Source organism: Cornus florida, unplaced genomic scaffold (genome assembly GCF_030987335.1).
Source record: "Cornus florida cultivar Cherokee Brave unplaced genomic scaffold, ASM3098733v1 CherokeeBrave_3.0.0_Hap2_Chr02, whole genome shotgun sequence".
Lineage (NCBI taxonomy): Eukaryota > Viridiplantae > Streptophyta > Magnoliopsida > Cornales > Cornaceae > Cornus > Cornus florida.
This window is the reverse complement of record NW_026775572.1, coordinates 77,738,299-77,766,224: the sequence shown is the minus strand read 5'-3', so window position 1 is coordinate 77,766,224 and position 27,926 is coordinate 77,738,299. Positions and strand designations below refer to the sequence as shown.

The 27,926-nt window shown below is 37.2% G+C and overlaps 2 protein-coding genes across 2 annotated transcripts; both read left to right on the top strand.

The window, feature by feature from the left end:
• The first annotated feature begins 33 nt into the window (after nucleotides 1-33).
• On the top strand, nucleotides 34-4,526 carry LOC132295352 (disease resistance protein RPV1-like). The gene is made up of 5 exons (XM_059793582.1): nucleotides 34-575; nucleotides 776-1,880; nucleotides 2,008-2,286; nucleotides 2,562-3,248; nucleotides 3,701-4,526. Exons 1-5 carry the CDS (start codon nucleotides 94-96, stop codon nucleotides 4,334-4,336), a joined length of 3,189 nt encoding a protein of 1,062 aa, XP_059649565.1. The 5' UTR covers nucleotides 34-93; the 3' UTR covers nucleotides 4,337-4,526.
• Nucleotides 4,527-6,142: 1,616 nt separating this feature from the next.
• LOC132296446 (uncharacterized) lies at nucleotides 6,143-6,695 on the top strand. Its single transcript, XM_059794648.1, has 2 exons — nucleotides 6,143-6,181; nucleotides 6,291-6,695. The coding sequence occupies exons 1-2, from the start codon at nucleotides 6,143-6,145 to the stop codon at nucleotides 6,693-6,695; spliced, it is 444 nt and encodes a 147-aa protein (XP_059650631.1).
• Nucleotides 6,696-27,926: the final 21,231 nt, after the last annotated feature.

Sequence of the window (27,926 nt, the reverse complement as noted above, 5' to 3'; positions counted from 1 at the left end):
TATCTCGCGAAAAGTCAAGGTTATGCCCTGTTCCTCTCACTCACTCACCAACCTTTCATTTCATTTCGATCCCCTTTCATTTGAGCTTTGACAATGGCAGCTCCATGGCGTCGAGAAGCTTCCTGTATTTACGATGTCTTCTTGTCTTTCAGCGGCATTGATACTCGAAATAAATTCACCGCCCACCTCTTGGATGCTCTGGAGCACCATCGTTTTTACACATTCAGAGACGACACTAAACTCAAAAGAGGAGAAGAAATTGCTCCCGGATTGCTCAGAGCGATCGAGGAATCAAAGCTCTCCATTGTCGTATTCTCGAAGAACTACGCGTCCTCAAGATGGTGCCTCGACGAGCTTGTGACGATCATGGATTGCAGGAGGACACTAAACCAGATTGTTCTTCCCGTCTTTTACCACCTGGAACCCTCGGATGTTCGGTCACAGAGGGGCGATTATGCAGCAGCATTTGACAGCCACAAAAAACGCTTCAAATTGGAGTCGGTGGACAGGTGGAGGGTCGCTCTAACTGATGCTGCCAATTTGTCCGGTTTCGTCCTGCAGAATGCGGACGACCAGTATGTTTATAATTCTCTCTCTTCAAAGCAATTTAAAGCACCAATATGAATTTTCTTTCTCTTCTGCAATATATATACTTTTTAGAAATCAGATTGCAGAAAATTTACTTGAAGATTTAAACAAATTTCTTTCTATTCTAAGACACCAATTATTATTAATATTTTTTTCCCCTAACCTATGGAAAAAAAAAAATTGACAGGGGTGAGTCGGAGTTAATTGAGACTATTGTTGGAGTTGTTGCAGATAAACTAAATCCTACGTGTTTAAGTGTGGCAGAATACCAAGTTGGAATAGAGCGTCGTGTTCAACAACTGAGTGAGTTTTTAAAGTTGGGGTCTAAGAGTGATGTTAGGATTGTTGTCATATGGGGGATGGGTGGTATAGGTAAGACTACAATTGCTAAAGCAATGTATAACCGTATACATCGTATGTTCGGAAGGAGAAGCTTTCTTACAGATGTGGGACGAACTTCGATGAAACCGAACGGCCTCGTTGAACTACAAGAAAAGCTTCTTTGTGATCTGCTAATGGATAGAGATCTGCAGAGAATAAGAAGTGAGGATCATGGGATTGAGGAAATAAAACGGCGAGCATGGTGTCGGAGGGTTCTTCTTGTTCTCGATGACGTGGATAACATCTGCCAATTGAGGGCATTAGCCATAAATCGTGATTTGTTTTGTTCTGGAAGTAGAATCATCGTAACAACTAGAGATTTGTCAACAGTAAGTATGCTTCAGGCGGACGAGGAGTATAAACCTTATGTGTTGAATGAGAAGGAGTCTCTTCAGCTCTTTAGTTGGCATGCCTTCAGAAAAGAATATCCTTTGGAGGACTATGATAATCTTTCAAAGAAAGTAGTGGATTATGCTCAAGGGCTTCCTTTAGTTCTTGAGATTCTAGGTTCCTTTTTGTCACAGAAAACAATATCTGAATGGACAAGTGAATTGAAGAAGTTAAAAAGAATTCCACATCATGATATTCAAAAAAAACTAAAGTTAAGCTATGATTCACTTGACAATGAACAGAAAGACTTATTCCTAGATATTGCATGTTTTTTTGTTGGAATGGATCAAGATTTGTCAATCAAAATACTAGAGGGTTGTGGTTATTTCCCAGAATCTGAAATTGGGGTTCTATCCCGTCGTTGTCTTGTAAGAACTGATGGGCATAACAGGCTGATGATGCATAATATGATTCAAGACGTGGGTAGAGATATTGTCCGTCAAGAATCCCCTCGAGAGCCTGGCGAACGTAGCAGATTGTGGTATCACGAGGACATTCTTGATGTACTAAGAAACGACGCAGTAATAACTCAATACTTGAATTAATTACACATATGTATGTATATAATTTCATACAAAACTATATACATACATATGCATATATTTTTATATATTTGTTCTTATATATGCAACTTTTTGTTATCATCAGGGAACGAAAGCAATTCAAGGCATAGTCCTGAACTTATCAGAATCAGAGGAGCTACAACAAGTGAATGCCAAGGCATTTACAGAGATGAAAAGGTTGAGACTGCTTCATCTCAATTATGTCCGCCTAAGTGGAAGCTGCAAGCATATCTCCGGAAGACTAGTATGGCTATCTTGGAAAGGTTTTCCTTTAACATGTATGCCATCCACCTTAATCATGGATAACATGGTTGCCATTGACTTGAGCTATAGCAGGCTCAACCAAGTGTGGAGAGAATCTAAGGTACGAAACTACTGTTCTGATCTCTTTCAAACTAAATTAAAAATCACATACAAGTAAATTTATTACGAGTAATCCTCCTACGAGGATCCTCTCATGAGAACATCCTTGAGCTCTCCTTTTTTAACTCTTGAATTGAAAGATGTATTAAATAATTCATATGACTTTTCATCGATCTCAAAAAACCTGCACCAATCTAGTAGTTAAATAGGATAGCTCACGGCTCTTCTCACGAAAGAGTCATTACTCATTTATTATCTTCTTTGTGTTCCTGACAGGTTTTGTGCAAATTGAAATACCTCAATCTCGGTCATTCCTATTTACTGGCCAAAACTCCGGACTTCACTGGTCTCTCTAGTCTTGAGATATTGTTGCTTAATGATTGTACAAAACTGGTAGAGGTTCATCAATCTGTTGGATGTCTGAAAAATCTAGTTGTCTTGGATCTGAAGAATTGCCATAATCTTCAGAAGCTTCCACTGACCATTTTCATGTTGAAGCCTCTGCTTTATTTCAATATATCTGGCTGCTTCAAATTAGAATGGCCAGCATTTTTTCAAGGATCACCAGCAAAATCAAGGCTTTGGTCGTTACAGGGACGGAGTAACATCAGGAAATTATATATGGAAGACTGTAACATAACATATGTGCCCAACGAAATTGGTAGTTTGGTCTCCTTGCAGTTTTTGAATCTTAGCAGAAACAAATTTTCTAACCTACCAACCACCATCACCAGCCTTTCGCAACTGAAGGCCCTCTATCTAAACCAATGTACTCAGCTTCAATCACTTCCCGCGCTTCCATCAAATTTATTGGGATTGAGTGCAAACTACTGCTCATCATTGGAAAACATCTCAATCGAATCAAAAGCAGCAGAAGCACCATTCATGACTTTTTACGGTTGCTCCAAGTTGGTTGACAGCAATTTTGCAAATAATTTTAGAAAAAATCTCCTTTGGTATCAGGTATGCAACTGTCTCTCTATGCATTCACGGACACAATACAAATTAATGCTAGTTTGAGCTTTGATTATGAAAAATCAAACGTGTTTTTTTACTACCAACATTCCGTATTAGTAGTCTCATTTGGGGAGTAGAATTTTGTAAGGGGACATACGTTAATGTATTGTCACCTTTAAATTTACAAAATTATCCTTTTAAGTTTAAATATATACCTAATAAAGTTGAATTTTTTTAAAACTTTAAAGGTATTTATGGAAATATATTTTTATTTTACTTTGCCTTTTCAATTTGGATAAATATTTTGGGACAGTCTAAAAAGGGTATTTTGGGACCGTCCAAAAAGGAAATATGGACAATTAATATGCCACAGAGGGAGTATATATATCAAAAAAAAAAAAAAAAAAACACCATTAATTTTTGCATTGGTTATGATTGCATGGTGGAGCTGCCTGCAGGGACTGGAAGAACAGGGTGAGTTTAATATTTTTCTTCCGGGGAGTGAGGTTCCGAGGTGGTGCGACTACCAGAGTGAAGGATACTTTTTATCTTTTTGTGTGCCTAAGGATGAGCAGGTGGATCGGAAAATACGAGGGCTGATTCTCTGTGTGATTTTTTGTGGGCGACGCAAAGAAGATGATGATAAGTTTGCTATTTCCTATAGCATTTCAAATAGAAGTAAGCGTTCTTGGGGATTTAATTGTCAACCAAGAGTTGATTTCTATCCTGTAAGATGTGAAGATCAGATGTGGCTCGCCTACATACCCAACCGGAGTCTTGAATCCAAGTTGAAGCGCGAGAATAATCGATTGGATGCCGGAGATAAAGTGGAGATATCAATACAAATAGACTATATTTGGCAGGTGAAGAAGTGTGGTGTTAGTCTGGTTTACGAGGGGGATGATGAGAAAGATTCATCTGAGGCAAATGATGAAGGAATGATCGAATACATGGAGCCGGCAGACGAAGGAAACTCAAACTTGATCATTATTGCCTCAGACTTGCGTCCGTCTGAGAAAGATGTGTCCATGAGGTGGATCCCAACGGATTTCAAATTTCTTGAGGAGATCGGAAAGATAAATAAATACTATTGAGAAGCTATACCAAATTATGTCATTAGTTCAGATGGTAGGAGTTGTTTCCCGCAAAGAGGAGATTGAGTATTTTATGATTATGTGCATGTTTGCTTGAACTTTGGACGCACGCCAAAAGTATTTATATATATGTTTGACAAAATATATAGACGCTGGACCTGTTGATTGATTGAAGTTTTCTTATGCTGTCCATGACTCCATCCAGATTGAAGAATTTTAAAGTTTAGCATATTTAATATTTAAATATTCAAGAAACACACTGAAATTTGATTCAGCTTCTAAATTGCATGAAAATTGAGCTCCCACAAAACAAATCCCACACCATTGTAGAACCTGCTCTTCTACAATCAATTAATTAAGATTGGACAGTTAAAGAAATATGTTCTGCAAAGTTAATCAGAGTCTTTAATTAGAGTCTTTCTTTTAGATTAAAAAAAAATCTATATCAATGTATTTGATTATTAATTATTATATGTGAGAATTTTAAATACCAAGTAAAAGGAATGAAACAAGTAGTCTGCACTTTTCGTGAAATGTCATTTTCTTTTTTCCTTATCAGACTAAGGAGAGGGTGGATTCGATGCATGTCACTTTATTTTCGAGCAATTAAAATCTTCCCTCTACCCATCATTCGTCCACCTTACTGGAACTTACCTTTTGAGATAACTTGTAATGCTTCAGATTATGTAGTAGGAGTTGTTTTAGGACAAAGAATTGATAGAGCACATGTCATTTATTATGTTAGCAAGACCTTGAATAATGTGTAAATCAACTACTCGACTACCGAGAAAGAGTTGTTAGCAGTCGTATTTTCCTTTGAAATCTAAGGTCATAATCTATACCAACCATGCAGCATTGAGACATCTTCTCTCAAAGACAAATGACAAACCTCGGTTGTCCGATGGATCTTACTCTTTCAAGAGTTTGACCTTGAGATCCGCGATAAGAAAGGCTTAGAGAATGTAGTCGCTGATCATTTGTCTCGTCTTGTTGTTGAGTCTATTGGTGAATATCTTCCAATCTCTGATTATTTTCCTGATGAGCAACTATTTGAAGTATCTCATGTATCATGGTACGTAGATTGTCAATTACATTGTGAGTGGTCAAATCCCTTCCACTTGGTCCAAGCAAGAGAAAAACAAATTCCTAGCTAAGGTTAAGGAATGTTTTTGGGATGACTCCTACTCGTTTAAATATTGTCTAGATCAAGTCATCCGTAGGTGTGTCCCTGACCAAGAGTCTGTCATTTCCTTTTGTCATGATCAGGCATGTGGTGGCTATTTTAGCTCTAAAAGAACCGCTATAAAAATCTTGCAGTCATAATTTTATTGGCCTACCCTCTTTAAGGATACCCACACCTATTGTTTGGATTGTCCTCAATGCCAATTGTTAAGTAAAATCACTAAACATAATGAGTGGCCCCAACAACCCATTCTAATTGTTGAAATCTTTGATGTTTGGGGTATCGATTTCACGGGAGCCTTTCCCTCCTCATTTAGATATATCTACATCCTACTTGCCGTTGACTATGTGTTGAGATGGGTCGAAGCCTTAGCCACCAAAACAATAGACCATAGAGTTGTGGTGCGTTTCCTCAAATACTTAATCTTTCCGAGATTTGGTACACCTCAAGTTATAATCAATGATAATGGTTAACATTTTTGCAACAAAGTCTTTGGAAGTTTAATGTCAAAATATGGGGTCACCCATAAAGTAGTCTTATGTTATCACCCACAAACAAATAGTCATGTTGGCGTATCCAATAAGGAGATTAAGCAATTCCTAAAGAAAATAATTAACCCCATAATGAAGGACGTACTGGACTCTCTGGCTTCAGAATGCTTTGTGGGTATACCGAATTGCTTACAAGACCCCTATAGGAATGTCCCCATACCGATTGGTCTATGGCAAAGCCTGTTATTTTCCTGTTGAACTTGAACACCATGCTTTTTAGGCTATTAAGGCCATGAACTTTGACTATGATAAAGCCGGTGGGCGTAGGAAACTTCAACTTGATGACATAGAGGAAATTCGAAATGATGCATACGAGAGTTCAATGATGTATAAAGCTAAAACTAAGTTGGAACATGACAAAGGCCTTCTCAGAAAGGAGTTTTTCCCCGGACAAAAGATTCTTTTGTATAATTCACGTCTTCAATTGTTTCCCAAGAAATTAAGGTTACGATGGTCCAGCCCATACTATATCAATAATGTTGCTAGTCATGGTGCCATTGAGGTACAAGATCCCAAAATTGGCAAGTTGTTTAAAGTCCATGCTCATTGTCTAAAGCCTTTCCTTGAGTTTGAGACTTGTGAAATTGAAGACATTCTCCTCATCGATCCGGTATATTCGGATTGATCTCTTTGGGGGTGCTTCCCTCATTGCGTCTGGCTAACGAATTTAAACTTAGTGCTCCTAGGAGCTAACCCAGTTTCGTGTGTCAAATCAGTTAGCCTAGTTTTATTTAGAGTACATTTTTCTGACAATCTTCTTTAGATTAGGATTTCTTTGATACTCTATTTGGATATGCTTATATTTTGTTTGGGGTTACAGTCTTTCATGTTAAATGGTTTCAAATCATTTGGACTCTATTTTGCAATACATCTTTGCAGGGATTGTCCTTCAGAAACACCAACTCAATTGAGGCTTTATTCCAATTTTTCTCTTTATCTCTCCAATGACATTGTCCATTTTGTTTCACCACTTTTCGTTATTGTATTTTTCAACACTAGGGACTATGTTGTATTTTGTTTGGGGGTGGGGCAGATTTATCAAAGCACATATCTCTTTTGAAAAACATTTTGAGCCAAAATAGATTTTTAATTGGAAAAAAAAAAATTCTTGTGATCCACTTCGTGAAAATAGAGAGATGTCAATATCTAAATCTAAGTCAAGTGTCTTACTAAGGTGATATAACAATAGTTATTACACCACGATCATTTAGAAGCAGAAACAATTTTTGCACAAAAAGTCGCACTTTGTAATTTGAAATAAAGAAGTGAGTGACCTCCTATGAATCTAGAGATCTGATTGTAGAGACCTAGACTCTATGAGTTTTCATGCCTTTCACATTTTTAGAGAGTTTTTACACTAACTCCGAGCAGAAGATGGCTCAACTTTCTTGGATACCTCACTAAAAATTGTTGGTAGTCTCATTATCCTTCATGTTGGTTGATCATTGGGAATGATATCACTTCGAGTTAAGAGAAGCATAAGTCTTGTAGTTTATTATTTACTATCATACCACACCTTCACCCTAACCATGTTTTATTTTTATTATTATTTTTTAGTTTCTGAGAAATGTTAGGGATGGCATTTTTGTAACTAGAAAAGGGCTAGGAAAACATTTATATTCTTTTTTTGAAAAAAAAAAAAAAAAATGCACAAAGGAAAAAAGAGAAATATATATAATAATAAATAAATAAATAAAAAGATGAGAAAAAAGATGAGCGTCCCTTTCAAATATCTTGAAAACCCCCCATTCTCATAAACATCAATCTACAACCTCAGTCCAATCACCACTATAATAAAGTTTTTAGGTTGAAAAGGTGTAATAGTGAGTAAATGAGAAAGTGTTATGGTGGGTAACTCGACATTCTCTCAAAAGTGATCAATATTCCTATCATGAAACTTATCTATTATGCATGTGTATTCGTTCTTCATAGTAGTATGTCAGCTTGCTTTTACTTTGGAAACAGAGTTCCTACTCATATACAACTAAGAGAAATAGTTAGCCAAATCTCCGAGAGTTTGTTTTAGAATTTACTTGCGAGATTTGAAGTCAAAATATATTTTTCTAGATATTTGGGAATTCCATCACTTGGATTTTAGAATGGCTTTTTGTCAACTTCACACACGTACACACTCTGCATCTAGGTTGTTCATGGATGGATTTTCCTTGATATTTGTTTTTACGACACCTTAGTAGCTCATTGTATATGGAGAACTTGATAATTTCATTTGCTATGTTTTATGGATGTATACAGGAAATGCTTTTATAGTCATAGGAAGTTTGTTGGTATCATTACTACAAACTCTCACGAGGCTATAACTCGTCCACTGGGGTAACTTGGTGGTTTAAGGTCTTGTTACATATGGTAAATGCAATCAAAAGCAACCTAAAAAAGTGGCACATCTTTAGTTAGGAGTTAATAAAAGTAGGATAATGATAGAAAACCTGAATAATTATCCCTGACGTTTCACTGAACCTGATGTAGCCAAGCCACATTAGATTCATTAAACGTCTTTTAAAGGTGACTATTCAACATCTTCTCTCACTTCACGTGACTTAGGTCCTGAGTAATTGGGTGGGTTTCATCTTCAACCTCACAAACTACATAAGTCAAATTCAAACAAGAGACTGTAGATACTAAATCAGATCATGTGCCCAATCCCAAGTAGTGTTCTTTACTTACCCCTTTGGGAATCTGATGAAGAGTTCTTAAATTTTTATTTTTATTTTTTCAAAAGAAGTCTGATAATATGTGAGAAAATTTTGAAATTGTATCAAACTCACAAGTTTCGCTCAGCGTTGATTGAGGCAAATCTACAGACGCCAAATTAGAACTCATGGACGAAATCGATAGATCGAAACAAATAAAAAATTAAATAAATCGATGCGAAGCCCCTCGGTTACAACATTGAAGACATTCCCGTTGGTGGTATCTAAAAGTTCTGATTTGCTGGTAAGAATACAAATTCATTCTGAAATAGATATTGATACAATCATACCTAATACCTATATCTATGTGTGTGTGTGCATATATATATATATATATATATATATATATATATATATATATATATTTTGCTTCTATTAGATATTCTCTTTAGTGATTTGATATTTGTGTTTTCAAATCCATTGCAGTGCTTGATATTTGTGTTTTCTGATCCATTGCAGTGCTTGAGGAAACCATCATGATACCTTTCAGGAATTTTTACAATTTCCTTTTTATTTTCTACACTTCATTATTTATTTTTCATTCGAAATTAGTGATTGAACAGAGTTCAGAACAATGAGGTTGAAGACGAACAATAATTGGTGGAGTACCCACTCAAATCACGTGAAGCAAGAGAAGAAGTGGAATTCTCACACTTTAAAAATGTCTTAATGAAGTTGACGTGGCTTAACCATACGAGATTCGATATCAATTCAGGAATAATCATTCGTTTTCCCTATACTCATAAAAGTAATGAGTTTGTAAACTTATCTATTTTGTTCCTTATTTGCTAGACTAGCAAAAACTTGTTTGGGGTAGTTTGATAAGTGCACAAAACTCATTATTTTATGTACCAAAATAAATGTTTAATTAATCTTTTATATTGTCTCTTTTGTTCTTATATGTATGTACACACAAATTTCGTAGTCTGCAAATAAAGAACAAAATAGGGAGCAAAAATAATATTTTATTAATTTGAGAAAATTAGAGTACAATTCCCTGTAATAATATTATTTACAAAGAATAAGATCATCTGATTCAATCTCCTTTGTTAGTATTCAAGGGTTACATGAGCTTGATCTTGAATCACAGTGGAATTTGGATAAAGAACGACACGATTTGATGTGCTTGTTGTTGATCACTGTGGAATTTGATGAAGAACGGCATGGTTTGATGTGCTTGGTGTTCTTCGCCTTTGGGTTTGGATGTTGGGGATGAATGTTGGCAGAGCTTCTGTATTTCTCTCTGGAATTTCTGACCCTTTGGATTTTTGAGTCTCTGAATTTCTGGACCTTTTCAATTTCTGGACCCCTTTCCTCCTTCCTCCATGCCTCTATTTATAGGCTTTTTGGATTAATTGGATGATGACATGTGTTATCTCCTGATAAGGACAAAATCATAACTAGGCCGGGCCGACTATATTATGATGATTATCTATAAAATAATTATTCCAAATATATTTTATTAGGAGTAATTATCTTTTTATTTAATCATTTGGGCTGGGCTAATTAAATAATTTAAGTGGACCAAGTTTGGTCCAATTAAATAATTTAATTAAACATGAGACCCATATTTGATGGGTCAATTTGTCAAAACAAAAGTCCATAAAATTTTAGTGTTTACAAATTGCTCCCACTTCGAGTCCCATGTTTGACAAGACTTGTCTCATTTTTCAAGTAGGATTTGAAGTATTTAACTTGGTCTTTGAATTGTAAAAGACTTTTCTATCCAACTTTAGATTGCAATTTTACTTTCCTATTTGAACTGAATTATACAAACCCCAGTACAAATAGAAGATATTTTATTGTCTATATATACCTATCCGTGCTATAGGGTTAGATATCAATTCCAAAGCCTCTGAAGACTTGTTAGATTGCAGTCTCTGCTCGAAAGTCTTGTTAGATTGCGGTCTCTGCTCGAACAAATAATCGGTATTACTTTTTTTTTTTCTTCTTTTTTTTTTCACGCATTTTTTCTTTCCTTTTTTTTTTTCTCTTTTTTTTTCTCTCTTTTTTTCATGCTTTTTTTTTTCACGCTTTTTTTTTTTCCCCTTTCTTTTTTCTTCATGCCTTTTTTTTTTTTTTCATGCCTTTTTTTTTCACGCCTTTTCCTTCTTTCTTTTTTTTCTCTCCTTTTTTTTTTTTTTTTTTTTCACTAGATCCACTGGTCCGTTAGAATGCATCTTTACTAGTCCCTCTGGGACCCATTATTCTTTTGGAACGCATCTAGTCCGTCAGGACCCATTGTTCTGTTGGAACACATCTTTACTAGTCCGTTAGGACCCATTGTTCCGTTGGAACGCATCTAGTCCGTCAGAACCCATTGTTCCTTTGGAACGCATTCAGTCCGTCAGGACCCATTGTTCCTTTGGAACGCATTTAGTCCGACAAGACCCATTGTTCCGTTAAAACACATCTTTATTAATCCGTCAAGACCCATTATTCCTTTGGAACACATTTAGTCCGTCAGGACCCATTGTTCCGTTGGAACACATCTTTACTAGTCTGTCAGGACCCATTGTTCCGTTGGAACGCATCTAGCCCGTCAGGACCCATTGTTCCGTTGGAACACATCTTCATTTGTCATTTCAGGACCCATCATTTTTTTTTTTACTTGTCCCTTTGGACCCATGAGTTCCGCCTTTATTTATTTATTTTTTTTTTTTGCAGAGAAATCCACTTTGATAAAAGTCAAGAATGAAGTGAATGGTGAAGGCAATCAAATTCTGACCAAGATCCTAAATAAAGTAAACTTGACAAACTTTTTAGCAAAACTCCATCAGAATCTTGACATGTTGCACAAGTATGCTTGTGCATCCGCCTTTGAATACAAAACTCCACTAGAATTTTGACTTCATGTTCTTGCGCATCTAGATATCACTCTCGAATGTGCAATTTGACTTGAAGTTTACAACTTACTCAAGTGGGCTTGAACATAATCTCCATAAGAACTTGACTGTGTACAAGTGCACTTATGCATTAGTTTCGAAGACAGAGCTTGATTTGGAGTTGATGGCTTGCACTAGTGTAATCCTCTTTGAAAATGGAGCTCTACCTTATCTTGGCAAAGCCTTATGTAATCCAAGCTTGAGTTTGGTGTGGACTGGCCTGAAATTTGAAGATAATTTAAGCTTATATCAAGGAGCGTTGTGGATTTTACCTTCTGTAATTTTTTTTTTGAAGGCTTGGAAGTATTCCAAATTTGAGTTTGACATGGATCAATTTGAAATTTAAAGATAGTTTATGCTCGTATAAAGGAGCGTTGTTGAGATTTTTTTTTTTTTTTTTGCTGGGTTGACTGAACTTGAAACAGACCTCCAAGATGCCTATGTACCCTGAACAGGGATCAAGTCATCACGTAGTTAAATTATTATTATTATTGTGTAAATAGTTTATACTCATGTCAAAGAGTTCTTGATTTATTTATTTATTTATTTATTCTTCAGGCGAACAATTTATACTCGTGGCAAGGAGTGTTTTTTTTTTTTTTTTTTTTTTTTTTTTTTTTTTTTTTTTGTTTTTTCCCAAGTAGACAGTTTAAACTCGTGTCAATAAGTGTCATTTTTTTTTTCGGGAGATAGTTTAAATTCGTATCAAGGAGTTCTTGATTTTTTTTTAGGTAGACAGTTTAAATTAGTATTAAGGAGTTTTTGATTTTTTCTTAGGTAGACAGTTTAAACTCATGTCTAGGGGTATCATCGACAGTTTAGGCTCGTATTTGGGAGCACTTCAATTTTTATTATTCTTCAACTTTGCAAGAATCAGACGGCAATCCAAACCTATGCTGAAGGGTATGGACTATCTCGTCGTCACTTTGAGGATTTTCTTCTTAGTTTACTTGACTAAATGTCCTTTGTGATTTAGCACTTTCGGTTGAAGTCATTGTTGCAGCATGGTGTGTTTCTTGATGCAAGTCTCTCGAGTTGATGCTTATAATGAAAGATGATGTTACTTCATCATCCGATTAGGAAGTATATTGTCTTCTTCTTCGGACCCACTTCTTTCATCTTCTTGAAGGTTGTCGGGTATATCTAGAACATCTTTCCTAGCACCATGATTTTCCATGCTAAGCTCCATGTCATGGGCTTTAGTAACAAGCTCTTCAAATGTGCGAGGCTTAATCCCTTAGAGGATGTAAAGAAGCTCCCAACGCATGCCTTGCATACATGCTTCAACTGCAGAAATCTTAGACAAACGATCCTTGTTGTCAAGACTTAAAGCTCGCCAACGGTTGATGTAGTTAACCACGGGTTCACCCTTCATCTGTTTTATGTTTGTAAGCTCCAATATACTTACAGTACGACGAGTGTTGTAGAAACGGTTGAGAAATTCTCGTTCCATCTGCTCTTAACTGTCAATACCTTTAGCTTTGAGGTTTGTGTACCAATCAAATGCATTCCCTTTGAGGGAACGAACGAATTACTTGACAAGGAGATCTTTGTTTATACCAGCATTGCCGCAAGTTTCTACAAAGTGTGCAACATGTTACTTGGGATTGTCTTTTCCGTAAAACTGTTGAAGCTTTGGAGGTTGATACCCAACCGGCATTTTTAAAAGGTCAATTCTTTCTGTGTAAGGCTTTGAGTACATGCGAGCACTTTGAGGAACACCACTGTATTGTTTTCTTATGCAATTCACTATCATGTCTTGAAGTTGTTGGACAAAAAGTGAGGTGACGGAGGCAGCTTCAATTGTTGGATTGGCGAACATGTCATTATGATGGACAATTGGAGTGATCTCTGGCATGGAATTCGAATGAGGAATTCGGCCTTTGCTTAACTTAAGATTGTCGTCACGCAATTTTAACTTTTCTGCCAACGAGGCAATTTTCAGATCTTGAGAGAGTGTTGTAATCTTTCAATTGCAGTGGCCATACTCAACAATTGCTCTTCATACGAGGTAGTACTCGACATCATGACTGGTATAATGACTAAGATAGAGAAGATTTGTGGCCTTGGGACCAACCTTAAGCTTGAACTTGTGACTAGAGCAACCTTTGAGGTTGTAGGAACCTTCTTCCTTGCCCCCAGCGAGGTGGGGGTGATACGAGCTTGAGTTGTGGTATGTGTCGTACCTTGTTTAGCTCCTTGCTTTGAATTCTCCTTTACTCAACTTCCTTCACTCAATGCACCTAGTCAATCAAGAACAAACACAATAAGTAACTAAAAAAAAAATAAAGAAAAGACATGATCAAAAAAGTATTAATTCCTATTTGTTTCTTAAACACGGCGTTGCCAATTAAACCTCCGGCAACGACGCCAAAAACTTGGTGTGTGTCATACCGTTACACCAAAAGTTTGCAAAAATATGAAGTAAGAGTGTGAGTGTGCAATGTGGCCAAGTTTTAAATTTATGAAAGCCACTGCTACCTCTAACTAAAAATATAGCTAGGGTGAGTAGGGATCGTCCGAAGGGATTGTGGGTGCCTTTGCAATGGAAACAATATATAGGGTTAGTAGGTCGAGTGATCAAAGATTGGTTGGATTGATTGATTAAACTATTATGCAATTGAAATTAAAGTAAATAAAATTCAATGATTAATAAAGTAGAGAAAAATATAGAGGTAAGGAGTTGGGGTACTAGAGCTCACCACTAAGTTTGACTTCACTAGAAACTAACAATTATATATTAATGGGGAGATTGACTTGTAACTTATGTGTGTGTATGTTGTGATACCCCTCGGATTTGAGACACGTGTTGATCAGGCCCAAGCCCAAACCTGAGAGAAAATCAAACAATTAATATTTTAAAATGAACACAGATGACAAAATGAAATAATAAGAACTAAATAAATAAAGGCTGAAAAGAACTCTAATTGAAAATCCTCAAAATATAGTGCTTAAAAAAAAAATCCATTAGTCCAAAACCACTGAAAGTTTAAACAACTCGAGAATTCATCTCTAGTGGACCCCTAATAAGAATAACCAAACTGAAATGTCAACTGAAGAAATCCCTATCTAAATCATAAAGAGAGATCCTACGTCGTCGGAAGAATGAGTGACCGTCTCTGCTCAGCACGATCAAGCTCCAGCCTGGAACTAACGTACACCTGAAAAATAGGAGTGGGTCAGGCCCACAAACAAGTTCTATCCTACAACAATCCAAGTAGAGACTCGATACGCATATACATTCTAACCAACTCAACAATAACTATATAATCCATGTATATATATATATCCACACTATGGACTCTCACTGGACTATGCTGCGGGTCTCAACCTGAGTAGAAGGCAACATGCAAAAACGCACCTAAGTGGGCATGACTACCTAAGCCTAACAGGGTATACCTCAACCAACATAGCCAGCTACGCATCCTATTGCATATACGCTCCCTAACCGTCGACTCTGAGACTTAAGCTCATATCGCGGTACCATAAAAATATATTTAAAGTCCTATCCTATCCATCCATAAGAAATCCAGTTGGCCATTCAGCTTGTGCAGCTTCTTTAACTCAACATAGATAACAAGTAATCCAGCTAGTCATTCAGTTTGTGCAGCTTCTTTGACTTAGCATAAATATAAGTAGGATTTATTTATAATCCATTCCCTTATTCCAATACAGGTCCGATTTAGTATTTTGAAACTAAACCATCCCTAATATGTCACCGTCCCATACCGGTGCATACAATTCATCCGTCCAGAATTTGATAATACAGATCAAGAATGTAAACACCAACTAACTCATAACAAGCAAAGTCAAAATATTTAATTGAACATGCTTACTTTACACTACTACACAGTTATCCAAGCTTTGCTAATACATTTAACATATGTATCTGTAAATCCATCCATTATAAGCATATACTCATTCCGTAATCTAACATGCTTATATTATACCATGGAAACATGATTAAACAATAATTCCTTTCACAGATAAATTGCTACACAAAAAGTTATGCAATTTAAATCCTCTATCTCCAAGAACAGTCCACATATATACTTAAAATTATATATTGTTCAACCTCCTACTTTCATGTGACTATAAATAATACCAAATTAAACAAATTTCATTTACAGAGAATGATTTAAACTAATGTCCAGTAGATTTAAAATCCTCCCCAACTAAATTAGTAACAGTTTTATCCAGACTTAACCACTGTCCAAGTTATGAACATCTATTGCTTTATTATGCATTAACCCACTCCCTAAAGTTTAATAAGGCTTAGAACATCTTTAAACACTCCAATACAGCTTTCAACAGAATCTGAAAACGTGAAAATCCAAGCCCCGTAGCCCATACAGTCGCAGAAAAACGAAAAAAACGGAAAACTAAACGAAAGAGCCTGCTCTACAAAGAAAGAGCCTGCTCTTTCTTGCTTGGAGCCGGCTCTCCTAGTCTTGGAGCTGGCTCCAAGTCCGCTAGAGCCGGCTCTTTCGTTCCAAAGAGCCTGCTCTTTGGCTCCAAGAGCCTGCTCCTTCAAATCGTGAGCCGTCTCTCTTCTGTTCCTTCATCTTCTCTATGTCCGGCATGTTTCTGATGAACTATCTTTCTATCCTAAGGTTCTTAGATGTGTAAACTAAGTTTTAATATGTTCCAAAATCCATTAAATTCATTCTTTAACTTCCGGCATCGATTAAAACAAGAATTAATGCAAGAAGACTTCAAGAAGAGCAAGTTAAAAAATCAGGAATGTCACTGTTTCAAATAAAATCACCATGCGAGATAGATTAATTTTTAATTGTTCCACATGTGTTTTAGATCTAATAAACTCTTCATACACCAGTTTACATGAATTTAAACCACAAGATACGCAAGGAAGCATTAAAACAAGCAATACACAACGTTACAACTACAATCAGTTTTAAATCACAGAGGTACAAAAATCCAGTTTAATTTCAATCTTTAATGGTTCCCTGGAGTTGTGTTAGACATGCAAAGAACACGAGGCAAAGGGAAGGAGTTAGGACTAGAACTTGCCTGCGAGATTTCGAATTAAAATCTCTACGTCGTCTTCTAAGTTCTCCGGCGTAACTAGTTCCCTCTGCTTCTCTCTGCTTTGTTTGTCCCTCTATATATGTGAACTGGGTTTTTGATTTCTAACCCTAAGCCAACGTCAAACTATCTATTTATATAGATTTTAAGGAAAACCTAATTCTTATTCTAATATAAGTTAGACACTATATCTAAGGAAGCTTAATAAATTGTGACTACGTACAGCAACCAAAACCCTAATGAAATCCCATTAACTAATTTACATAATTACACAATTATAAGAGAACCAATAACGCATTTAAAATAATTAAAATAATGCAGGATATAATTAAGGCAAATAAAAGAAAACAAAACAAAATGCAATTAAATAAAATAAGTCACTTAGAGAACATAATTCAAATAAGCCAAATAATAATAATGAACACAAAGAACCAAGCAATAAAACAAATACAAATAATAACAATTAATGCAAATAACTAAATAATTAAATAATTAAAAATGCAACCAAAAACTTAAAATAAAATACCAGGACTATCCTTTCAAAATTAGGGGTATTACATTCTTCCCCCCTAACAAAAGGAATTCCGTCCTCAAAATTCGCTCTTACCTTCTTCCCGTAATTCAGGAAACTGCAAGCGAATGACATCCTCCCGTTCCCAAGTGGACTCAGCCTCATTATGGTGACCCTACTGAACACGGACCAATGAGATAACTTTTTTACGAAGGATTTAATCCCTATAGTCAACAATACGACACGGTGACGCCAAAGATGTCGCCTCCGGCTGCAACTCAATCCAACCTGAAACCCTAAAGCACGAGTGCGATGATCCGTATAACTCTTTTGCCTACTCTGGGCAGGGCACATGTGATCCCTAATAAGAGCTATCTTCTTAGAAGTATCCTTGATGAACTCAGGACCCAAGAATCTGCTCTTACCAACCTCCATCCAACAAATAGGTGATCGACACGGTCGGCCGTATAACGCCTCAAATAGTGCCATCCCAATAGTCTTCTAGAAACTATTGTTATAAGCAAACTCTACAAATGGTAAGTAATCTTCCCAATGGCCCTTGAAATCAAGAACACACGACCGAAGCATATCCTTCATGATCTAATTAACCCTCTCAGAGTGCTAAGATACAACTCTGTACCCAAAGCCTGCTGAAAACTCTTCCAGAATCTTGACCCAAAGCTCGAATCCCTGCCTGATATAATAGACAACGGAATAGATTTTGTCAATCTATCCATAATGACCCAAATGGAATTTTGATCCTTGAAGGAACTTGGCAACGCTTCCACAAAATCCATAGAAATGCTCTCCCATTTCCACTCCGGTATTGGCGGTGGCTGTAAGGCTCCTGGCGGCCTCTGATGACCAATCTTGACCATCTGACAAGTACTACACCGAGAAACAAAAAGAGCAATGTCCCTTTTCATACCTGCCCACCAAACTGGCGCTTCATATCTTGATACATCTTGTCTCCTCCCGGATGAACATAGAACTCAGAGTGGTAAGTCTCCGTCATCACATCCTTCCTCAACTCATCAGCAGAAGGTACCACCAACTGTCCCTTGTACCTCAAACCTCCATCAGTCCCAACATGGTAGAATGGAACCTCCCTGGAAGCTATCTCTGTAACTTTGTCAATGCACTGCTGGCTCGTTAGTTGTGCCTTCAAAACCTTGTGAATAACAGAAAGTGTAACTACCATGCAAGCCATGAAAGCACTCGACAATTCATCCACCATCCTCAAAGTATTCCACTCAGTAGTTAATAGAGCAGAAAGACTACCAACAGGTCGGCGACTGAGTGCATCTACCACCACATTCGCCTTCCCTGGATGATACTGTATAGAAAAGTGATAGTCTTTCACAAACTCCAACCATCTGCGATGTCTCATATTCAGGTCCCACTGAGTGAACAAGTACTGCAGACCAGTGTGATCGCTAAATAATCTAAAGGACTCTCCCAACAGAAAATGCCTCCACATACGTAAGACAAAGACTACAGCTGCTAACTCCAAATCATGTGTTGGATAATTAAGCTCGTGAAACTTAAGCTTCCGAGATTTATACAAAATCGGTCGCTCCTCCTGTATTAAAACACATCCAAGACCCTGCAAAATAGCATCCATGTAGACCAAATACTCTATCCCGCTCTGTGGGGTAGACAAAACCGGTGCAGAAGTCAACTTAGTCTTCAGTTCCTCAAAAGCTTGCTGACAATGCTCACCCCACACGAACCGCACACCCTTCTTAGTTAGATGAGTGAGTGGCCCCACTATCTTGGAGAACCCCTGGGTGAACCTCCTGTAATATCCTGCCAAACCGAGGAAACTCCGAATCTCAGTAGGTAAAGTAGGTTGTCCCCACTCGACCACCGCTGAACCTTTGCCGACTCCACCGCTATTCCCCTTTCTGACACTACGTAACCCAGAAATGTCATCTCCCGCTGCCAAAATTCACATTTCTCGAACTTGGCATACAACTGGTGCTCACGAAGCGTCTGCAAGACTATCTGCAGATGTTTAGCATGATCATTCTCTGACCTCGAGTAAATCAAAATGTCATCTATGAAGACAATAACAAATTGATCCAAGTAAGCCCTGAAGACTCTGTTCATCAAATCCATGAAGACCGCTGGTGCATTAGTCGACCCAAATGGCATCACCCGAAACTCATAAGATCCACATCTAGTAAGAAACGTTGTCTTCAGAACTCTGCTGAATCTAATCCCTCAGCTCTCGCATCTCCACTAGTGCTATCCAGTACAATGCTCTAGCAATAGGCATAATACCTGAAGATTCTTGCATAATTGATATGCTGCAATTGATATGCTGTCCAGTGATATAGCAATCTCCTCCTCCGTTTTCTCCTCCACATGGAACAAAAAGGTGCTAGTGACCTTCTAAAACGCGGCATAGCGATGACGTATAAGTCCTGACCAGGTATGATGAAAACCCCATACCTACCATAATAATTAACTTGGGTATGGTAGGTGGGATAACCAACCCATCAAAGTAACACAGCATGGGTGTGCATATCCAGAACCACTAGATTGGCTAGAAATCTGAGCCTACAACATTTAGTGACACCAACTAAACTATCCAACCAAAGTGCTGATTACACCGTGGAGCAAAACACGTGAGGTAACTAAAGTACTCCGACGCTACTCCCTTTTAGATTGTCGTGCTATCCTGGGAATTCATCATTCGGAAACAAAACTACCATATCAACTTACACAAGTTCGTTTATATATTCCTTGGTAATCGTTCTGTCTCAACACAACATACATATAAACAAATATTTGTTTGTTTATCCAAAACCAATCACTCCACTATGATAATCCTTTATTATTGCAACAAAAATAATAACAAAAATAGTTCCGTAAACCATTTATAGAAGAAATCTCTACATACTTTAAACCATCAGCTATCAAAAGCATAATAATAAAATATTCTTTAACATATTACTAGTGTGTGTGATTAAATCTGTACCACACTCTTATTAATACCTCCACCACTAAAAATAACTGAAATTACTCCTAAAAGAACCATCCTCCTTGTGAGTCAGTACCCTCTTGCCTGAACTGCCCGGTATCTTCTCGTTTGGGACACTGCTTGAAAGTGTGACCCATCTCCCCACATGTATAGCAAGTACCCCATGATTGACGGATCGATTACCAATTATAAATCAACCCGTTTTGCAATAGCACAAATCACTGTAAAATAGGGCTATTGGTCGGGTAAGTCGAACCACTAGGACTGCTAGTTTATGGCAACTTAGGTATCTAGGATCATCTTTTAGAATGATAAGGGGGTTTATAAAGGATTTGTTAGATTGTCACTAAAACTAAAATGTGAGGTTCATAAAATAAAGCTTGCGAGAATTAAAGCGAGATACGAGTAAAGACAACTAGGGAAGTGAATCTGCCTCCATCCCTCTACACATGCTAGATATAGAACTAATTTAGGGGATAAACAATATATAATGGTCAAGAATTATATAGTGACACATAGTTGTCATATAATTAACAAGAAGTACATTAAGCCTTAAACAAGAATAATCCATCAAAGGTGAATGTGTTTAAACTACTTAAACTAGGATGCAACTTAAACACACTTACTTGGATGAAAGATTATCAAGTTCTTGACAAAATTGATGAAGCACATGAAGGTAGAGATTAAGCATACATCATCAAAGGATTTTCCTAAGCAATGATCTATCAAAGTCACCTATCAACATGCCATTAAACCATTTCATAACCTTATTTCCATTGTCACCATGAAAACATAAGCAATATGATTAATGTAAGACATTACCTAAAACAAGATAATCAACTTAGAAAAATCATTCATATATATATATCAACATCCATTACAACCAATGAAGTGCTCTTGGTCATGAAAAGACCATAGAATATACATTGTAATCCCCAAAATAGAACTATACTAGAACATGCTTACAAGGGGAAGAGGCTTTATCACCTCCCTAAAGGAAGAATTAGTTACCCATGGATGCCCTAGAGGAAGGTAGAAGCTTACCCCCAACCTCCATTTTCGAGCTCCTTCTTTGTAACCCCAAGAACTCTATCCTCTTCTCCTCCCTCTCTCTCAAAAATCTTGCAAAATGAGATATGATATATGGTTCTCCCCTCTTCTTTTATAGCCATATTGTCTACCAAGCCTCCACCAAACAAGGCTCCAACCCCCAACCAAAGAACAACTTCAACCACTCATCAAAGATGGCAATCAGAATTGAGGGATTCAAGGTGCAAGTGGGCTGAAATGTTCCTTCGAGTGCTCGAAGATGGTCGTGGACCATTCTGCTCGAATTTTGAGCGCTCGAAGGTCCTTCTTCGAGCGCTCGAAGGTGCAACTTTCTGCATTCTTCAACTTGTTCTACACTGAGCTACTTTGGTAAAAAAAGCCATAACTCCCTGCTCCGAACTCCAAATGATGAACCGTTTGATGATTTGGAAATCTAACTTAAAGCTCTAAGTACGTCATGTTTTGATGGAAGTCCAGTTCGCAAGTTTGTTAGGTCAAAACGGACGAGCAAAGTCAAACTCCACTGCTGCCAGGCTGTAAACTTCAGCATTGCACACTCTGATATTCAAGAACTCATCAAAACATCATTTTTATTCCTTTTTGGGAAACAAACCTGAAAATAAACAAAAGCATGCAAATGAAGCTAGAATATGCAATATGATAAAATAATGGACTTAACTAATGCAAATAAGGGCGCTTGAGTATGCAATATTCGGCGCTTATCACACCCCCAAACTTACATTTTGCTAGTCCCTTAGCAAAAAAAAACTGAACACACAATGAAATAACAAAATGACTCTTCTTTCGTGAGAGTGACGATTGCATTTAGCATATGCAACAAGCCTTTTAAACCCCTAGGCATCCCTAGAGGACGAGTGAAGTCTCGTGAGGGTTTAACAGGAATGTTACCCACAAACATTAACATGGTGTATGAAGATGCACAAAGCTCAATTGCAAACTTGGAATATAGAGAACATTGGCGATGGAATCATTAGGCAGACGACCATGCATATATGAAGCATTGATACAAAAGTTTGCTAAACACGTTTCAACATACATGCATCAGCATCTTAGTCTAAATAAACAACTCAATTGTCATCTCTTAAATGGAAATCAACTTTAACTTCAGTGAAAGTGGATTGGATTCTCAACATGCGGTTTTTACTTTCTTTTTCCAATTTCAAGACACAAGTCTTCAAATCATTGAATTCCCTTTTAAATGAAGTCCCTAAGGCATGAATTTATTTACAAAACAACTTTTGTTGCTTACTGACAAATTATTATAACTCAAAAATGATACATAAAATGGTTGTGCAATGCTGAAATCCTTTAAGCTTTCTAACCAATCCATATAGCAAGTGTTAGGCCAACAACTCCCAAACCAGATGGCTTTAGGGTGCTGAGTGTAGAGATACTCCTAGGGTTTAGTAGCTCGAATTGGTAAGGCTACGAACTCCAATGAACCATGTTTATTACAGTATATATATATATATATATATATATATATATATATATATATATATATTTGAATGACCGTGCAATGTCTAAGTCTTTCAAGCTTTCTAACCAACCCATGTAGCAAGCGTTAGGCCAACAACTCCCAAACCAGATGGCTTTAGGGTGTTGAGTGTAGAGACATTCCTAGGGCTTAATAACTCGAGTTGGGAAGGCTACAAACTCAAACTGGTTATTATTTTCTTTTTCATTTTTTTTTTTTTTTTTTTATCATGCCAAAGGTATCCATCTATTAGGTTCATCAATTCAGATTAACTAGGTCAAGATTAAGGTTAATCCAGTTACATGCCTCACGGTTAAGTTTCCAATGTGCATCTGTGCATTATGAAGCATAAAAGAGTATAAGATCCAGCGAGAATTTAATTGAAACATTTATAAAGACTAAATTACATCCACATGATCATTTCAAATTCACATTTTTCTTTATTTTTAAAACTTAACAATTGCTTCTATACACAAGGTATTAAACATATGCTTCATCTCCGACAAGTTTCAAATTGCACTATCATTGCTAAAAAATGTGATGCCAAAAATACAATATTGCACCCCAAAACTTGAATGACACATTGTCCTCAATGTGTGAAGACAAAGATGTATAACTGATCAGTTGGTCAATTAAACATCAACCTTCGCAATAGCACGAATCATTGTAAAATAGGGCTATTGGTCGGGTAAGTCGAACAACTGGGACTGCGCTAGTCTAAGGCAACCTAAGTGTCTGGAGTCATTCTTAGGATGATGAAAGGGTATAGAGTGTTTGTTTGTCACTAAAGATAGGAATGTAAAGATGCATAAATTAAGAACTTGCAAGAATTTATAAAAGATAAAATGTGGGTAAAAGAGACTAGGGAAGTAACTTCACCACCTACAATATAAACATGCTAGAATATGATTCATTCGGGGAAAAACAATATAAATATGTGGCAATGATAAGTAGTTACTCATGGTTACTACATTACCTTCAAAGGATTCATGGAATCAATAGGCAAGAACAATTTATCAAAGATTTTACATGCTCAATTACCTAAACTAAAGTGTAATTTAAGACATGTTCACTAAGCTAGAAATTGTCAAACCATCAATCACATGATAAGAGCACATGAAGCTAAGAATTAAGAATAAGCCATCAAAGGAAGAACCTAAGCTATGGCCTATCAAATCTCTCAACAACATGCCATTAAAACCATTCCAAAAATCTCATCTTCATTGTCACCATGAAAATGTAAACCATACAACCATGAAAACATACATTCTAAGACAAGAAAGTAGGTCCAACATGATCATTAAATCAAATACAATTCATTACATCAAGTAAGAGTTCTAGATTATGGAATCACCACAAAAATACATTATTTTCCCCAAACTAGAATCAAAAGTAAAGCATGCTTACAATGAGGGGTTCCATTACCTCCCTAGAGGAGGAGTTAGTTACACATGGGAGCCTTAGAATGAAGAAGAACCATGGATCCTCCTTCTATTTTCGAGCTCCCCTTTATTTGCTCCAAGAACTCTCTTCTTGCTCCTCTTTTCCTCCTCCAAAAATCTGATCCAAAAGTGAGATTAATCATGTGTGGCCTCCCTTCTCTTCTTTTGTATAGGTAAGGCCTCTCTCTCCCTTCCAAAAACATCCCCAACCACCTCATAAAGAAGTAAGTAGAAATGAGGAAACCAATGCACAAGTGGCTACCAAACTGAGAATTCCCGAAGGCAATTCTGCCTGAATTTCGAGCACTTGAAGCAAGGCCTCGAGCACTCGAAATTGGAGCAGATTGCTCCATGCTTGCTTTGCTTCGCCCGGACCTACTTTGGTAAAACGGCTATAACTTTGTGCTCTAAACTCCGAATGACAAACCGTTTGAAGATTTGGAAAGCTAATTCAGAGATCTAAAAAATTTATGTTTTGGTGGAGATCCAATTCTCAAGTCTGGTTAGTCAAAATTGAAGAACAATACAGACTTTCATTGCTGCCAGGCAGTTCTGAGCACCTCTAATAAGAAGATCATAACTCTCTGCTCCAAACTCCGAATGACAAACCGCTTGAAGATTTCGAAAGATGATTCAGAGCTCTAAATCTTTCATGTTATGAGGGAAGTCCAGTTCTTGAGTTTGGTAGGTCAAAATGGCAAAAAAAGTTCTGGCTTCACTGTTGCCAGAATTTCAGAATTGGCACCTTGATATTCAAAAACTCTACAAAACACCCTTCTTGCTCCTTTATTGCAATTGAACCTAAAAATGCACAAAAACATACAAATGAAAGTAATCTACATAATTAAACGAACAATGGACTTAACTAATGCAATTAAGGGCGCTTGAATATGCAATATTCGGCGCTTATCACACCCCCAAACTTACATTTTGCTAATCCCTTAGCAAAACTACAATGAAAAACTTAATGAAAAGACAACCATGGGCATGCTACTACAAAAATATCATCCATGGTAAAATGAGATATATACATAGCTCAAAAATAACTTGAAACAGAAAAAGAGCTGGAGATGGGGTCATTGGGAAGACTACCTTGCATATATGAAGCATTGATACAAAACACATTTCAACATGCATGTATCAACATCATAGACTATATAAATAACTCAATTATCATCTCTTGAATGGAAATCAACTCTAGCTTCAGTGAAAGTGAATTGGATTCTCAACATGCGGCTTTTACTTTCTTTTCCAATTTCCAAGCACAAGTTTTCGAATCATTGAATTCCCCTTTAAATGAGGTCCCTAAGGCATGATTTTATTTACAAGACAACTTTTGTTGCTTGTTGACAATTTATTGTAACTCATAAGCGAAACATAGAATGGTTGTGCAATGCTGAAGTCCCTTAAGCTTTCTAACCAACCTATATAGCAAGCGTTAGGCCAACAACTCCCAAACCAGATGGCTTTAGGGTGTTAAGTGTAGAGACACTCCTAGGGTTTAATAGCTCAAGTTGGAAAGGCTACGAACTCCAACGAATCATGTTTATTACAAGTTTTTTTTTTTTTTTGAATGACCGTACAATGTTTAAGTCCCTTAAGCTTTCTAACCAACCCCTGTAGCAAGCGTTAGGCCAACAACTCCCAAACCAGACGGTTTTAGAGTGCTAAGTGTAGAGACACTCCTAGGGCTTAATAACTCGAGTTGGAAAGGTTACGAACGTCAACTGATCATTATTTTCTTTCTTTCTCAGTTTTTTTTTGTTTTTTTTTTTTTTTTAGATTCATACCAAAAGTATTCATCCATTAGGTTCATCAAATCAGATTAACTAGGCCAAGGTCAAGGTCAATCAAGTTGCATGCCTCACAGTTGAGTTTCCAATGTGCATCTGTGCATTGTGAAGCTTAAAAGAGTGTCAAATCCAGCGAGAATTTAATTGAGACATTTATACAGACTAATTTGAATCTACATGATCATTTCAACTCAAATTTTCTTTATTTTCAAAAATATCAGCTGCTTCTATACACAAAGTTTTAAACATATGCTTTCATCTCCAACAGGTTTCAAATTCCATTATCATTGCTTAGCAAAAATGTAAAACCAAAAATGCATAAATGCACCCCCAAACTTAAATGTCACATTGTCCTCAATGTGAGAAGACAAGTAAATCAAAATAAGCGCAAAGAGGGTAAAAGAACAATAATACCAAGTGGAGTGACGACGACGTAGATGTTCAGCCATGTGAGTGCACAACGGCGTCCCCCAAACTTGGATATAAAGACCTATCCAAACACAACTAATGTACACAGGTAAAAGCACAGGTCTTTTAAGAAAAATAAAAACATAAATAAGATTACAAACATGAATGTTAATGTAAGATAGAGATCTATATAATTTCTTCTTCTTCTCTTTTTCTTTTCTTTTTTTTTTTTTTTTTTTTTTTTTTTGAAGTATGCATGAGGGTGGTTTGGTGCTGAGGGGGTTAGAGGAAGAGGGTGGTTTGTATTCTTTTTTTTTTTTATGCATGGTTTGCATGGCATGAGGGTGAGAGAAAGATGCCGAGAGGTGCAGGGTGTGGGTTGAGGAGAGAAAGAGAGAAGGTGGTGGTTGGGTGAAGGGGTGGGAATGGGTGAAGCCAAGATGGTGGGGGTGTGTGGGGTTGGTGGGTGGCATGGTGAGGTGGGTTGGAGGTTGAGGAGATGGGTTGGTTAAGTGGTTGACATGGTGCATGGTGTGCATGGTTGCCGAGAGGAGGTGTGGTGTGCATGGTTGCAAGAGGTGAGGTTGTTTGGTTGGAGCCGAGAGGATGAGGAGTGGGACTTGAAGTGGTTCGAGCACTCGAGCTAGGCGCGACGTGTGCTCGAAAAACAAGCAGAGGGCTCGGCTGTTGGGTGATGGTGTTGGTTTGCATGGTTGTTGGGTTGATGAGTTAGGTTGGTGAGATTCTGTGCATGGCTGTGGAGGTTGTGAGTTGGTGTGGTGTGGCCGAGAGTGGGCATGCACGCAGGGAGTTGATGGATGAGAGTGTTGGTAGCAGATTCGAGTGCTCGAATTGAGCCGGCGAGCACTCGAATTGAAGGCAGTCGGTTTGCTTCGAAGTGGAGGTGTTGGGTTGAGGTGCTTCGAGCACTCGCAAGGGGGAGGTCGAGTGCTCGACATGGAGACAGTAGGCTCAGAATTTTGGTGTTGAATCTTGATTGCAGCTGCAAGGAATTTCGAGCACTCCACATGGAAATTGGATTGCTCGAAATTGAGGCAGTGAGCTTGGATTGATGCTTTGAAAGCTGCGAGCACTCAAATTGGAAATGTGATTGCTCAAAATGAAGACAATGAGCACAGCAATGAAGTTGCTCATCATGGAAATTGAATGTTTGTAATATGAAGGCAATGAGCTTGCATAAATGGCAGTGAGCTTGCATGGATGGATGGATGGGGAAATGTTTAAATTGCACAACATTACAAATGCATGGAAATTCATGGAAAAATTTTCATGGAAAATTTCATGGAAAATGTTTAAATTACACAACATTACAAAAATTTCATGGAAAATTTTTATGGAAATTTTTTTTTTCTGTAATGATACATACATGAATTTCAATTGCATGGAAAAATTTCCAACTGTTACTACATCACACAGGGCATGGATAAATGAAATTTCTGGAGAAATTTTTTTTAACTTTGCAAATTCATTCTATTCCAATGCATGGGAAATTTTTCAAACTTTTG